Source organism: Rosa chinensis, chromosome 3 (genome assembly GCF_002994745.2).
Source record: "Rosa chinensis cultivar Old Blush chromosome 3, RchiOBHm-V2, whole genome shotgun sequence".
Lineage (NCBI taxonomy): Eukaryota > Viridiplantae > Streptophyta > Magnoliopsida > Rosales > Rosaceae > Rosa > Rosa chinensis.
In genome coordinates, this window is record NC_037090.1 from 5,279,058 (window position 1) to 5,294,674 (window position 15,617).

Here is a 15,617-nt window from a genome sequence, read left to right on the forward strand (position 1 = left end):
AATCTAACAGAAAAATCGTCCAAATCCATAAGGACCCTTTGATAACAAAAATTGACAAATGTAGCTGGCCAAGTCCATATTATTAGAAGGGATGTCAAACCATATCTTCATACATATATAGTAGCACTAAAACTGACCTTATCTCATTGACACCATTGATTTCGATCTTTAATTCTTTATACAATCGTAATCAAATGCGTTAACAATATTTCAGATTAGCATTAATCACTTCGTACCAACAGCCAAAAAAAGCTGTTTGAGGTTGACCGGCCTCTACGAACTAATTAATCAATTACCATTAAATATTCAGAATTTGCAATATAGTTTTTTATTTTTATTTATTTCTTCAAATTTAGGGTTTAAAGTCTCATCTTCCATTCTCACATTCTGGCCTTGACGTTTTTCGGTTTGGTGCCATATGTTTAAGAAACATTGTAATTGAATCCTAACCACTCCCATATGTTATATGTATATACATAGTTTTCTTCCACCATGATCAACCACCATCCGCCCCTTGGTTTTTCTCTTTGACTTCTCCAATATCCACTGTTTCATCCACCCTCTCACTATAAACCCTCTCATGCTCCCCTCACAAATTTTCAGTCCAAACAATCATGCACGTACATTTCATTGCTTTGAGAATACTGATTATTCCAAATAGCAATGGAGATTGAAGCAGAAAACCCGCTGCCGGAGAAAGAGAGCAAACGGGTCGGGCACAGCGGCCCGCTAGTGACCAGCAGCAAGATGAGGAGCAACAGCAACAGAAGCGCAAGGTTCAAAGAAGACGATCAGTGCTATGTGGAAGTGACACTGGATGTTTGCGACGACGATACCTTTGTGCTTCGGAACATCAGAGGAGCTGAACCTGAGTCGACGTCAGCAAGGCTAGAGAGAAGACCATCTCTTGCTTCTCAACTCTCTTTTAAACTCAAGAAAGTCTCGCATGAACTGAAGCGCATGAAATCTTCATTGAGCTTCAAGAAGGGCGACAGGCCGACCAAGCCCGGTGTTGCTCGTGCCCTTAAGGGACTCAAACTCATGACCAAAAATGTGTGCAGTGAAGGTTGGCCAGAGATCGAAATAAGGTTTTATGAATTGGCCGTCGATGGAACTCTTCCAAAATCGGTCTTCGGTCAATGCATAGGTGCGTGATAAATTAGTCGGAAATGTTTTCTTGTCAAACAATATGTTTCGCTATATATATATATATATCAGGACGCTTCTAGTGAGGGGTCCCTTTTTTTGGTCTTTGATAGGGATAGGCATTAGACCAACTTTTCGATCATATTTTCACATTTTAATCGTTCAGTTTTTAGGTCCTAATGTATAGATCACTTCTGCAAATTTTCAGCCAATTTGATAATCGTTAAGGCATCCAAAACTGCAATTTACCATTATAAACACGAACGGTTCCTGTTCGACAGATTCTGTCCGTTCATGTAAATTGCAGTTTGGATGCCTTAATGATCACCAATTTGGCTGAAAATTTGCAACATTGATCTATACATTAGGACCTAAAAACTGAACGGTTAAGATGTGAAAATATGATCTAAAAGTTGGACTAATGCCTATCCCTATAAAAGACCAAAAAAAGAGATCCCTGAGTAGAAGCTCTATATATATATATATATATATATATATATATGAATGAGTAACAGATTAATGACTTTTTTTGTGGTTTTTATGATTAGGGATGAAAGAGTCAAGTGAGTTTGCTTGCGAAGTATTCGATGCATTAGCTCGTCGGAGAGGAATAACATCGTGTTGTGTGACCAAGGAAGAGTTGAGAGAATTTTGGGAACAAATTTCAGATCACAGCTTCAATGCCAGGCTTCAAACCTTCTTTGACATGTGAGATCATTCTTTCCTATGGTTTATTTTAATCAATTTGATCTGGATTTTCCTCTGATCTACATCACTATGAGATGAATTATTGAGTGCCTACTTGCTACTTCATGTGCAGCGCATCTGGCATATATAATATGCTTTTGTAATCATACTATTCCCAAAAGTATATAATTGAATAACGACATACACACTGATAAGCCAAAACTATTTGGAAGTTCTTGATTTTTTTTTTTAAACAGTAGTTGGAAGTTCTCTATAGTAACAGAGCGAATCATATAGTTGGTCTTGGATGAATTTATTTTTTTGGATAAGTCTTGGATGAATTTATGTCCTCACATCTCTCTGACTCATATTATATATATATTGTATAGTTAAATCTTGACTAGAAACTTAGGTTTCTCCTTTTTTTGGTTTTTTTTTTTCCATTTGTTTCTAGCATGACACGTACAATGCATGGTGAATATGTAACAGGGTAGATAAAAATGCAGATGGTCGAATCTCTGAAGAAGAGGTGAAAGAGGTGAGTTAACTAATTCTTCGGAAAGTAAAATGGTTAAATTTTGTAATGGGAAACAAAGTTACATCAATTATATATGTATTCATTTAACTGTGCAGATTATTACCTTAAGTGCCTCTGCTAATAAGCTGTCGAAAATTCTAGAACAAGCTGAGGAATATGCAGCATTGATTATGGAAGAGCTTGATCAAGACAACCTTGGATATATTGATGTTAGTTTACATTTTTCCCTCTCTTATGATCTTCAATTTTTGGGTATTTTAATAAAATTTTACCAAATTTGGGCCTGGACGGCAGTTGTACAACTTGGAAATGCTACTTCTTTCGGGCCCAACCCAATCTTCGAACCTGGAAACAGACAGCCACATTCAGAGCCGGTTGCTAAGTGAAAAGCTGGTTCCGACCAAAGAGCACAACCCTATAAGGCGGTGGTACCGGCGGCTGTCCTACTTTGTTGAGGATAATTGGAGGCGGATTTGGGTCATTGTGCTATGGCTTTTGATCTGCATGGGCCTCTTTGCTTGGAAATTCATTCAGTATAGACATAGGGAGGTATTCCATGTAATGGGCAATTGTGTATGCATTGCCAAAGGTGGAGCTGAGACCCTGAAGTTTAACATGGCCCTGATTCTTCTACCAGTATGTAGAAATACAATTACTTGGCTAAGAAGCAAGACCAAGTTAGGAGGGGTAGTTCCATTTGATGACAATATCAATTTTCATAAGGTAAGGTGCTAAACTTGTGTTAGGCTATTGTTTCCTACTCTTTTCTTTCTTTTTCTTGCTCTAAAGATTTTTCTGCATATGTGATCAAAACATGTATTGTCGAATCTACCATTTAGACTAACACATATGTTCTTTTATCAAGTTATAAAAACTTTGAAACAATTAAAAAGTTATATGGTTAAATTAGAACATGAAAATGATTATAAACGTTAGGGGAATTATTTTGAAGTGAAGAAAAGTGGTTTAAAACCACATCGATCTCCACATTTCATCATTTTTATCAACAATCTTTCTCCAAATATATATATATATATATATATATATATATATATATTTTATGAACAATCAAACCGAAGCCCAAAAAAAAAATAGCATTCTTCGCATCTATTAAATGTATTTGCTAATCACATTGTGCATTAGGTGATCGCGTTTGGAATTGCAGTTGGGGTTGGTCTCCATGCCGGTTCCCATCTTACATGCGACTTCCCTAAACTACTACACTCTACCGATGATCAATACGACAAGATGAAGCCATTTTTTGGCCAAAAACGACCCAAGGACTACTGGTGGTTTGTGAAGGGAACCGAGGGCTGGACCGGGGTGGTTATGGTGGCACTAATGCTAGTTGCATACACACTGGCTCAACCTTGGTTTCGTCGCAATCGACTTAGAAACCTTCCTAAAACCCTAAAGAAACTTACTGGGTTCAATGCGTTTTGGTACTCCCATCACCTCTTTACCATTGTGTACATCCTCTTTATTATCCATGGATACTTTCTCTACCTCTCCAAGAACTGGGACAAGAAAACAGTAAGTGCTCCTTCAAATTATTGTACTATTCCAGTGAAGCAAAATTTATAAATGGCAAAGCCTTTTGTTACTTGCCTTATCACTTTTGACTTACTCGTTTTCATGAATTAATGGTCAGTGCAGACATGGATGTATTTGGCTTTCCCAGTAATAATGTATGCATGTGAGCGTTTGCTTCGGGCTTTTAGGTCTGGATATGAATCAGTGAAGATCTTAAAGGTATAGTTACTGTTTCGAAAGTTGTTTAATTTATTTTTCAGCAATACCTAATCCATTATATGCTTTATCAAAAAGTGAAATAGTAATTGAAATTATTTTCTTTGAATTTCAATAATATCAGGTTGCTGTTTACCCGGGAAACGTATTGGCACTCCATATGTCTAAACCACACAGATTAAAATATATCAGTGGACAGTACATTTACATAAATTGTTCTGCTATTTCCCCGTTTCAATGGTACTTTGATCATTAGTATTTTGTACCATCACAACTAAAAGTATTTGATTTGTCAATTGCTTAAAGTGCAATCATTTTAGACTTCTGTTTTGTTATCATCTTAATTATAACGATTAACATGTCTTATAGGCATCCATTCTCAATTACTTCAGCTCCCGGAGACGACTATCTAAGCGTTCATATTCGCACATTGGGTGATTGGACATCTCAGCTCAAATACATTTTCTCTCAGGTAATTAAATTCATTTAATTTGTATAATCGTATTGATCAATATCTTGAGCATTTGAGCCTCAATTAGTTTTGGTTTATAATGAACGCTGCAGGTTTGCCAACGTCCTCCTATTGAACACAGTGGCCTTCTAAGAGCTGATATTGAACAATCCAATATCCAACCCAGGTAAAATTATCAGTAGCACTTAAATTCAAGTACCCAAATGCATGTTAAGTACAGTTGCCCACGAGAATGTGAATGTGTCTATCAGGGCGAAATTTCACCCAAATCAACAGGTAACAATCATCCACTGACAAAACCCTAATTTTCGTTGTTGAAACTAATCTTTGCATATATGAGCAGGATGCCAAGACTTCTTATTGATGGTCCATATGGTGCACCGGCACAAGACTACAAAAACTACGAAGTTCTTCTACTTGTTGGACTTGGAATTGGAGCAACTCCATTAATAAGCATACTCAAAGATGTGCTTAACAACATTAAGCGACAAAAAGAACTAGAAGCTCAAATGTTGGTGGAAAATGGTGTTAAGAGAAAGTCTCCTTTTGCAACAAAACGAGCTTATTTCTACTGGATCACAAGAGAGCAAGGCTCGTTTGAGTGGTTTAGGGGTGTGATGAATGAGGTCGCAGAAAATGACCTCGACGGCGTGATTGAGCTGCACAACTACTGCACCAGTGTTTATGAAGAAGGAGATGCTAGATCAGCTTTGATTACTATGCTTCAGTCTATAAACCATGCCAAGAATGGTGTGGATGTAGTTTCAGGAACGAGGGTGAAGACGCATTTTGCTAGACCGAATTGGCGTAATGTTTTTAAGCATGTGGCAGTTAAGCACCCTGATCAAAAAGTTGGTAAGTACTACTGCATACCCTAAGCTCCTATGTTTGAGGTATTTAAACCCGCAATATGTAGTTTCTCTACGATCTTTGTTTTTACTTGCTTTATTTTATAAGGCGAATGATAATTGTTGATTCCACATGACATATATATATATAGTTATGAAATGCACATTTTACTCGTACAATTTAGGTTTTATAAGATACGGTTAGATTAAAAGTTACGTGTAAAAAATAAAAGTCAACAAATTCTCTAAAAAAGACTAGACTTAATGACGCAATTGATTGTGTGTCAGAGAAGTACCCTTTTTTCTTTTATGATCAGTGTGATGTACACTGAGTTGTTACTTCTTGTACTTTTGATTTTGATGCAGGAGTGTTTTATTGTGGTGCACATGGATTAGTTGGGGAGTTAAAGAGGCTAGCTCAAGACTTTTCCAGAAAAACTGAGACCAAGTTTGATTTCCATAAAGAGAACTTTTAATTCCACCCTAACCACATATCCCTTTTAGGATATTTTAGGGTATATATAGATGTAACGTGTAAGTAATATTGATATCATTGATAATTCCATCAATTTATTCTATTCATCAAAAATTTTCAAGTTGTATAGTTGTAAACTAGAATATAATGAAGCTGGTGGTTTCTGAATTATGAAGCCCTGTATTATAAGTATTCATTCAAAGATGGTACTCTTGCTTTGTGACAAACTTTGGCAAATTAATTATAGCCAAAAAAATTTCTTCAGAAAAAAACTGAACCACTAATCTTAACAGTTAATAATGCTCAATTTTTATTCTGAATGCCTCCTAATTGGAAAGTTCTTCTCTACAATCCATTGAGACCAAATTAAGTAACCTAGGTTCAAAAAGTTTCATGCTTTATTATTTCATAAATTGTACCCTTTTCTTTACTCTAAGAGCAACTCCAACAGATTCCCTATATTTTGATTTTTCTCTACTTTAGGGAAAAATGAGACTGTTTTGCTCCAACAGATTCCCTATAACTATCTCTATTTTAGAGAAAGAGAGGAGAGAGAAAACCAAATTCCCTATATTTACAGCAAACTCCAAAATTTTAAAGAAGAATATGGAGATTTTATAGATTACTGTAAACTAGGGAATCTGTTGGAGTTGGAGAAGAAAAATAGGCTAAAGGTTTGACTTTTGCTTCTCTATAATATAAAAATTATAGGGAAGCTGTTGGAGTTGCTCTAACCAATAAAAACCAATAACCAACCAGGTAGAGGAGTACACAACTCAAACTGGGAATTTTTTTTTTTTTTTGGGTTAAAAGGAGGCATTAAAGCCCAGAAGAAGGAAAGAAAAACTAATCCTACATAGCCAAGGTCGGAGTACACAACTCAAACTGGGAATTTTTTTTTTTTTTTTAAATGGGGATCAATTAAGCTGTCCCAAACTAGTCCAAAGAGCTGAAATTAGAATTACTTTCTCTCTCTACAGTTTAGAGAGTGAGAGTCTCGGTAGAAAGTAGGAAAATACTTTAGCCAAAGAGTTTGATTTAACTATATTCCACAAACAGAACCAAAATTCCTTAATCTAGTTAGTTAAAAATTAGTCCTCTAACTACCTTTCCCCGTATCTGTAGTTATTAAAAAAAGCAGGAGATTTTGGGGGTTCCTTCCTCTGTTCCTCTCATGCAAACTCGACAAGGCCAATAATATCTGATGAATTTTCAGATAACATGCAAACAAAACATGTGCAGGTGCTGATTGAGCAGTCAAGTAATTAAGGGGATTTTACTTATTCCTTTCGAATGTTCTTTTAGCTTTCAACTTCTAAACTGCAATTTCTCTCCTGCTCACAAAACTAGTCCAAAGAAAGACTACGGGCATGCCCTAAAAAGGTAAAACTAATTCTTCTCATCCATGTCATGGGTCAAGTGTTTGACTGTACAAGTTAAAATGAACCAAGCAAAATTCATCATTATTACACTAAATTATATACTCTCGATCAAGTAACATAATTGTAAGTGATGAATTGATTGTCGATTTACTTTTACTTATTTCAAAGATTTGAGTTATTTTGTTTACAATTAAATACTGCTTACTCCCTATACTTATAGGGTACCATCGTTTCAGTCCCTGACCTTCGAATTTCACTTAAAAAGTCTATGAACTCCCAATTTCCTCCTAATTGGTCCCTACTGTCAAGCATCAGTCAGAGACTCTGTTATCTTGCTGACGTGGAGGTGGTTCCCCCCCTAAAAAGTTTATTATACCCTCCCTTACTCTTTTTTTTTTTTTTAGATTAATTTCAGTTTAGTACCCTGTGGTTTGGGGGTAACATCATGTCAGTCCCTGCTCTTTCAATTTGATAAGCACACCCCTGTGCTTTCAATTTCAATTAGCCGTGCCCAAATTTTACTTTGTCAATCCAGTCAAAGTTAACGTTTAAATTGGACGAAACAGTAAAATTTGGGCACGGCTGATTGAAATTGAAAGCACATGGGTGTTGCTGATCAAATTGAAAGAGCAGGGACTGACATGATGTTACCCCCAAATCACAGGGTACAAAACTGAAATTTATCTTTTTTTTTTTTTAAATTAATTTTTTTTCTTCTGTTTTTTGTTTTTACGTCTTCTTCTTCCAGGTTCTCTCTCATCTGTTCATCTCCATCATCTTTTTCCAAAAACAAACCCATCTCCATCATCTCTATCTTCTTCTCCCTGGCGGTCTTGGATGGCGAGACGAGGGGGAATTGGGCGGTGAGAGTGGCGGCGACGTCATCCCAGTCGTTTCGATCCAGGTACATAATCTGCTTCAGCATTAAATTGAGGAAGAATTGAGAATCTCTAGCAATGAATAACAAGATTATCACAGCAAAACAGTATCAGTCAAAACTCATGTTCCTATAATATTCATCAACACGTAGCCCATGAAAATTGATGCACAATATATAGTGCAACATTCACATAACTAACCATCAATTCAACCTCCACACTAGTACTGCCCAAAACTGAAAATTCATCATGTAAAGGAATCCAATTCAACCAACAAATATAGCAATGAGAGAAAGCAACAATACCTTTCATATTGGGGGCTGCTACTAGCTCCAAACCCAGTTGACAAATCATCGAAAGCCGCCGGCACACCCTTGCTAGAGCTTTTCGACGACGCCGGCTCAGCCTTGCCAAACCCACCGAGAAGGTCATCAAACCCACTACTATCACTTGTCTGCGGTAGCGGCGACGTCACTGTCGAGGAGAAATTATGGTTTGCAGTAGAGCTCTTTAGCCATGCAACGCCGGGCCAGAATCGGTGACCTTGGAGGAGGAATCAATGGGCCCACCACCATCGTACATGGAATCCAAGTTCAAAGCTTCGAAATTGATGGAGAACCCGGCTGAGCTGCTTAAGATCATCTCAAAGTCTTGAGCTTTCAGGGCTTCGAAGATAGGGTCGCGATCTTCGGAGAAGGACCGGTCGAAGGAATTGGAGGTGCGAGTTGATCTGGATGAGGGTCCAGTCGAACAGGAAGAAGACGACGACCGAGTCACCGGCTAGTTCAGGGCCGAGTTGGCAGGCAAGTTGGAGGAGAGGGACGGTTGGGTAAGTGGGGTGGTGGGAGCGGAGGGGATTCCACTCAGCATCGAGGGCAATGATGGTGGAGCGAGTCAAGAAGGTGGTTAGGTGAGTGAACTCAGGAGAATCGGTGGAGGAGACGAAGTGGGTTTTCAGGGGCATTGGGTCTTGCGGATCCATGGAAGAAGAAGAGGTCAAAAGGAAAAAGAAAAAAAGAAAAAGAGTGAAAGATATAAAAAAAAATTAAAAGAAAAAAAGTAATTGAGAGTAAAATAGATATTTCAGCATAAAATGGATGGGAAAGGATCCTCTCCTGAGCAAAGTTTTCACCTGAGCTTGCTGACCTTTTAATCAGATGAAGACACGTGTTATTGTTTAATCCAATGGTCCACAGTTACTCTGCCACTCCTACCACTCCTCACGTGTCCTTTTCGTCTGCAGCTTTCTTTTCCTTCCCGTCCTCTCTCCAGTTCTTCTTTTCCTTATGTTCTTTGCTCTTACAAACCAAAATTGCATGGAAGAAATTCGATCCCACTATTTGTAACATCGAATTGCAAAAGGTTTATTATAACTTGACTTGACAAATAAAGGGGATAGGAAGAAAATTTGAGATCATTCAATTCTCTTTGTTTTGAGGAAAATAATCTGGGATTCCTTTTTCAGTAAAGAATTATCTGTGGTTTACATGTTTTCAGCTCCTAATTTGAGATTTCAACTTCACCCAAAAAAAAAAAAATCAAAGAGTTCATTGGGAAAAAAGAATTTTAGCAATTGCTTTACACATTCTTCATCCCTCGAATTTAGGGTTAGTATTTTGGATTGATTCAGTCCTTGTCTGGGTCAATCTGACAGGACCCGCCCCGGATTTCACCCTGAAATCCGAATAGGCCCTGCGGGGCCCACCTTAGAAGAAATTCTACCAAAAATTTGACAGAACTTCCCCTAAAAATGGACAACCCAAAACATGTAGAAAAACATTTACACTTCTAAATCATCCATCCTTATTCTCCTGGAGCCACCCTGCTCCCTATATCACAACATCTCCCATTTCACAAACAATTCTGATACTTAAGAATAATAATCTCAAGAGTTATCAGAGCAATCTATTTCTTAGGCGTACAAGAAGGTAGAATACAAGATAAACGACCAATACTTTTATAATGCGGAACCTATGACAGCTATGCCTCAACCCCAAGTACGCTCGACCTCAAGCTAAACTGGCCTGCAAACTGGGCATTTAAAACCGAAGGGCCCAGGGAAAAACATTTAAAATCCGTTAGAGTGAGTGGACGAAAAATAAGTATTTTCAAATGTATTATTAAAACTTAATGCTTTCCCAAGTTATTCTCTAAAATCTCGCATGTAGTAACAATCTTGAAAACACTCTTAATCATCCTCAATCCTTATAAAAACATCATTTTCATGAGGCTCGTTTGATGACTAGAAAGGACTGCTATCTAGTCATCTCATGCCAACTAGGAGGGACTGCCACCCAGATGACGCATCGGAAGGGACTGCCAACCGGAATAGGAGGCGGTGGATAGAAGGGACTGCCAACTAGCTACAAGTAGTAGACGGGACTACCGACTAACCACAGGTAGTAGACGGGACTGCCGACTAACTACCTCATGTCATCTGGAAGGGACTGCCAACCAGGTGACGCATCGGATGGGACTGCCAACCGGGCTGTAGTCTGGAAGGGACTGCCAACCAGACTATTACCTAGAAGGGACTGCCAACTAGGTAAGATACGTATGCGCCAAAACTGGCCTCCTTAATAAACTGAATAGCCTCCTCAAGAAACTAAAAATAACCTCAAAATCTCAATAAATCCTCGAAAGCATCCTCGAAAGCATAAAATCAAATACTCTGTAATTCAATAAATGCTTTCGGAAAGAAAACTCAATCTAACTTCAAAGCTGATAAGTACGGAGCTCAAAGCTCAATAAATCACTATAAATCAATCATGCTCAAATATTCGATTAAACATTCGTACTCATGAATCCTCATAAAAACCGATATTCGAAATCCAAAATTCTCATAATATTTTCTGAATCAGTCACTTCCCGAAAATCATTCCTCAACTCAATAACTCATGAATGACTATCTCAAAAATCTACTAAAAGCCCTCGGGAATGAATTTCAATACTAATCTCGTAATTCATAAATAAATCTCGATAGACTAAATCTCATAAAACCATAAAACTCAATAATTCAAATTATAAATTAAATCTCAATCGGAAAATGCTAATATACTGCATGCACAATTAATTTAAAATAAATGTCCACTCACAGTACTATTTAGGCGATCACGCATACGAGTTCCTTCATCGAGCAATTGATAGGAGCATTTTAATGTGATATTTTAATAGTTAATTCCTCACATTTTGCTTAGTTAATTCCTTAACTGAATCGATTTTTAATTCAATTTCTATTTTTAGGTACATTGGAGTAGATGAAGGTGAAATGAGCGTTAGGTCCATAATTACCTGGAAATGATGGAGAAAAATGGAAATGTACTAAAAGATCAATTTTACACACATTCCTACTCCGGCTAGGAGAAACCAAGCCAAGCCAACAAGAATGAGCGGCCGCCTGACCAAATGAACTTCAAATGAGCTGAAACCTTCCAGATCCATTCTAGACACCCAAAGGAACATTTCTTATGAAGAGTGCCAGGGCAAACTATGAGTGGAAGGCCTTCAAACAATCAGCCCAATTTTCTACAGAAGCAAAACCGGAAAACTGGACTTGTAAGAGGTCCAGAAGCATTTCCGGCCCAACCACATGGCAATACATTCTGAAATTTTACCACAATGATCTACACTCATAGTGGAACATTTCATATGAAGAAGTCAAAGGCTAAAACTGAGTTCTTAGTGGAGATAAAAATTAAAGGAATAAAGGAAGAGAAAGTGATCTCACCTAACAAATCCACTAAGTGTTTAAGTGCTCTCACCTAACAAATCCACCAAGTGTTTAAGTGCTCAAACCTAACCCATTATGATTTGTTTAAAGGCCAAATAGTGTTGCTTGGAAGCCTATAAATAGAGACCAATTCACCATTTCATAACACATTCCTTCATCCATTTCATCTTCTTGTCTCACCATTTCCTCTCCATTTTCCTTAGTCACCAATTCCTTCATCCATTTCATCTTCTTTGTCTCTCCATTTCCTTTCCATTTTCCTTCTCCATTATCTAGTTGCAAAGTTCTGCGTTTTCAAGCAAGGAGAGGAAGAAGAAGAAGGAGCGGTGAAGATCATATCCTCCATCATCCACCTTGAAGGCTTGCTTCCAAGATTCAAGATTCAACCATCTAGCTCTCCATCTCCATCTCCACTCACGGTGTAATTCGTTCCTTTTCCTTGTAACCTTTTTGGTTTCCTTGTTTGATTTCGTATGAACTTGTTTCTAGTTAACAATAATGTTTAGGGTAAAGTTTAAGCCCAATTTCTATGTTTAAATAAAGTTTTCGAATTCTATAATTATGATTCTAAGTTGCTTATGTGAGTTTGTTCGATTGAATTTGCTTGATAGAAAACTTTTATATGTTTATCTTATTTGGGTCGACACTTATAGGATTTGCATGTAATTGGTGCTAGGTTTAAGAACATGAAATCGACTTTTTGTTTTGTGTAAACTTGAATCAAAGTAGTAAAGGTTTTGGACAAAAATCGAATTCAATTGAAGAGGATTGCAATTAGGTGAACTTATTCATACTAAGTTGTACACTTGAGTTGATAGCCTTTCTCTATGTCTAATGCGTTGAACATGTCATGATTGACTAGCTTTCTAGGGCTTGATTGCATGTTTAATAGGATTAATCTAGGTGCTTTCGCTTAGGTTAATTAGCATTGAAAAGTAAAATATGGGAAATCATTTGCTTTCGAATGTTTCACATGATCAACTCCTCTCTCCTGACATTTAAAATCAACTATAGGAATTGTAATTGGATTTCTTGCATATGGATGTGGTTTTGATCTTTGTTCTCTCACTCCATTTGTATTTTTATGTTTTTGCATTTTAATTATTTTGTTAACTTAGTTTTATTTTCGAAAAAACCAAAAACAAAATCCCCCCTTTTTTCGTAAATAATGTTTATAGTTGTGAATATATTTGTGAATATTATACTTTGTTTTAATTTTAATTGTTTATTTGTTTCACAATGACAGGTGTACCCTCAATCCCCGGAATAGAACGATCCCTATTTGCTTATACTACTAACGATATTTCAGGGTTAAATTATGCGCTTGCCAAGAGCGACATCAATTTTTGGCGCTGTTGCCGGGGAATGAAAAATCACTTGCTAAATTGTGTCATTTATTGTATATATTTGTTGTTTAAAACTTGTTTAAAACTTAGTTTAATTATTATTTATATTATTGAACACGAATTTTAATTGTAGGTTATAAATTGAGAGAAATAGGTGAAGTCTCTTTTGTTAATATTGGCCTAAACCCCTTATTGGTACCTAGCTCAGGTCCCTTAAGGTTGAGGGCGGCCTTTATTAACACTTGTTGAACTGTCTTCACACTTATGAACTTTTTCATCTTAGTAAGCATAGCCTATGTGGAATGGTGTCTAGGAAGGGGACAACGTTCATGACGGGTTTTTGAATCCAGAAGTGCTTGCAAATGGGCATAAACCACAATGTGGGAGTAGCTCATGCCAAAATGGATTTTTCCTCTCGTGTTCGTCCTCCCCCACCTGGCCATTTCAGTAAGGTTGCCCAAACGATTTGAAAGGGAGTTTGTGTCTAGGCGACTATACTTGGGCCGCACGTCCACTTGATTTACCGCTTGGAATTTGATTCGATATCAATAATGTTTATAATAAAAGAAATACTTGTGAATACTCTATACGTGTAAATTATTTTGTTGTTTCACACTTTAATACTTGTAAAAATACTTTTCACGTTTTAGACTCACTTGAGTACTTAACTTGTGTCTTGTGTACAATATACTTGTTTATACTTGTAGTTTGTAATTAATAGTTATACTTGTTTTTATTTTGTATTTCTTTGTTAATTATAGTTACTAACTTTATTTAATGTAGGTACCGTCTGGCTGCAAGACGTAAAATACAAGCGCTAATTGGGAGGCAACCCATGCAAATCAGATTTGCTTTCTTTATCCTTATCTTTTATTTTTCGTTTTTGCTTATTTGTTTTAGTTGTTATTTTCGTAAATTTCATCCCTATATGCTTACTTATTTCATTGCATGCTTTTAATTGATTACATTGAAGATAATGCAATATTTAAGTGTGGGGGAAGAGATTTATATTTTTTTCTTTCATTTTGAGTCCAATATATATTTATATTTGTCTTTTATTTTTGAGTCCTTTATATATAAAAATATATAAAAAAATTGCATTCATTCAGTCTTATTAAATTCAGCTATTTACAAAAAAAAAAAATTTAAAAAAATATAATAATAATAATAATAATACTCTATACTAAGCCATGTCTGCATCTCTGTAGGAGTTGAGGCTGAGCTCAAGGGAAAGGTGAGAGCCACCGCCATAGTCGCTACCTCCCTCGGAAGTAGTCTTCATGTTGCCAAAGATGTCCTCACCATGCATGGGGAATAGTGGAAGGGTTTCAATCTCCTGGTGATATTCTCCTCGTTGTTCCATGATCGATCCATCAACACCAGAGCCGACACGTAACCCAAAATTTAGATCAATGGATCTGTCAGTACTAGTAGAACCAGTGGAACCAAAGTTCAGATCAATGGACCTACCATCATCAGTATAACTAGTGGATCCAAAATTGAGATCGAGAGAGCCACCAACCCGAACGTTCCGAAATTCCTTCAACTTCTGCCTCTCACGAGCCTTGAGGTTCTGGAACCAAAAGAAGACGTTCTTGTTCTCGATCTGCCCATACTGTTTCAGATGAAGGCAGATCTCTTGAATCTGCTCTGGAGTTGGGTACTTAAAACTCTTATCATAGTAAAGGCCCTTGAGGATTCTTAGTTGAGGCGGTGTGGGAGCCCACCGGTTACTACTCCCGGCTGCTTGGATGCTTCCTCCCTCCTCGGTTGGTTGCTGGGCTTGTAATTCCATTTGTTGCTGGGTTTGTAACTCCATTAGTTGCAGAGTTCGTGGTTCCATGTTGATGAAGAAAGAATTTGAGTTTCGAAAGAAAGGCTGAAGGGTTGAGAGAAAAAGGCTGGAACTCGGAAGAATTTTCTTTTGGAGTGAACAGTCGCTCAGAATGCACCTATTTATAGAACGAGTGAGCAGATCTCCACCATTAGATCGACGATCTCTGAGATTAAATCTACTCGTTGGATTAAAGTCACCCGAAAACACGGAAAAGCTGTTGACGCGTGGAGGACACGAGGAGCTGTGACAGACAAGCTATAGCCGAAAGCATGCCATAAATCCAGGAAAAGAAAGGACACGTGGGGGAACCAAACGAATCTCGAGGAGCTGTGACAGACAAGCTACAGCCGAAAGCAGGTCTAATTGCCATAAATCCAGGAAAAGAAAGGAATATTTACGCGTGGGGGAGTTTTTCATGTGCATACGTGTTTCTTGGGCCGTGAACTATCATAACTCTTCTCCTTCCCGGAGAAGCTTTGTTAAAACCGTGTGTTTGTTGAGATTTCTACCCTATTTTGTGCTTCATATA

At 37.4% G+C, this 15,617-nt stretch overlaps 1 protein-coding gene across 1 annotated transcript; it reads left to right on the forward strand.

Moving 5' to 3' along the window:
* The first annotated feature begins 403 nt into the window (after positions 1 to 403).
* Positions 404 to 6,039, forward strand: LOC112192168 (respiratory burst oxidase homolog protein B). The gene is made up of 12 exons (XM_024331753.2): positions 404 to 1,147; positions 1,695 to 1,854; positions 2,323 to 2,371; positions 2,467 to 2,580; positions 2,666 to 3,094; positions 3,515 to 3,904; positions 4,028 to 4,123; positions 4,245 to 4,360; positions 4,490 to 4,592; positions 4,685 to 4,758; positions 4,936 to 5,447; positions 5,807 to 6,039. The coding sequence occupies exons 1-12, from the start codon at positions 664 to 666 to the stop codon at positions 5,914 to 5,916; spliced, it is 2,637 nt and encodes an 878-aa protein (XP_024187521.1). The 5' UTR covers positions 404 to 663; the 3' UTR covers positions 5,917 to 6,039.
* The last annotated feature ends 9,578 nt before the right edge of the window (positions 6,040 to 15,617 follow it).

Coding starts and splice junctions, on each gene's coding strand:
- LOC112192168 (XM_024331753.2), top strand. CDS start 664: ATGGAGATTGAAGCAGAAAACCCGCTGCCGGAGAAAGAGAGCAAACGG. Junction 1,148..1,694: donor GGTCTTCGGTCAATGCATAG/GTGCGTGATAAA, acceptor TTTTATGATTAG/GGATGAAAGAGTCAAGTGAG. Junction 3,905..4,027: donor AGAACTGGGACAAGAAAACA/GTAAGTGCTCCT, acceptor TGGTCAGTGCAG/ACATGGATGTATTTGGCTTT.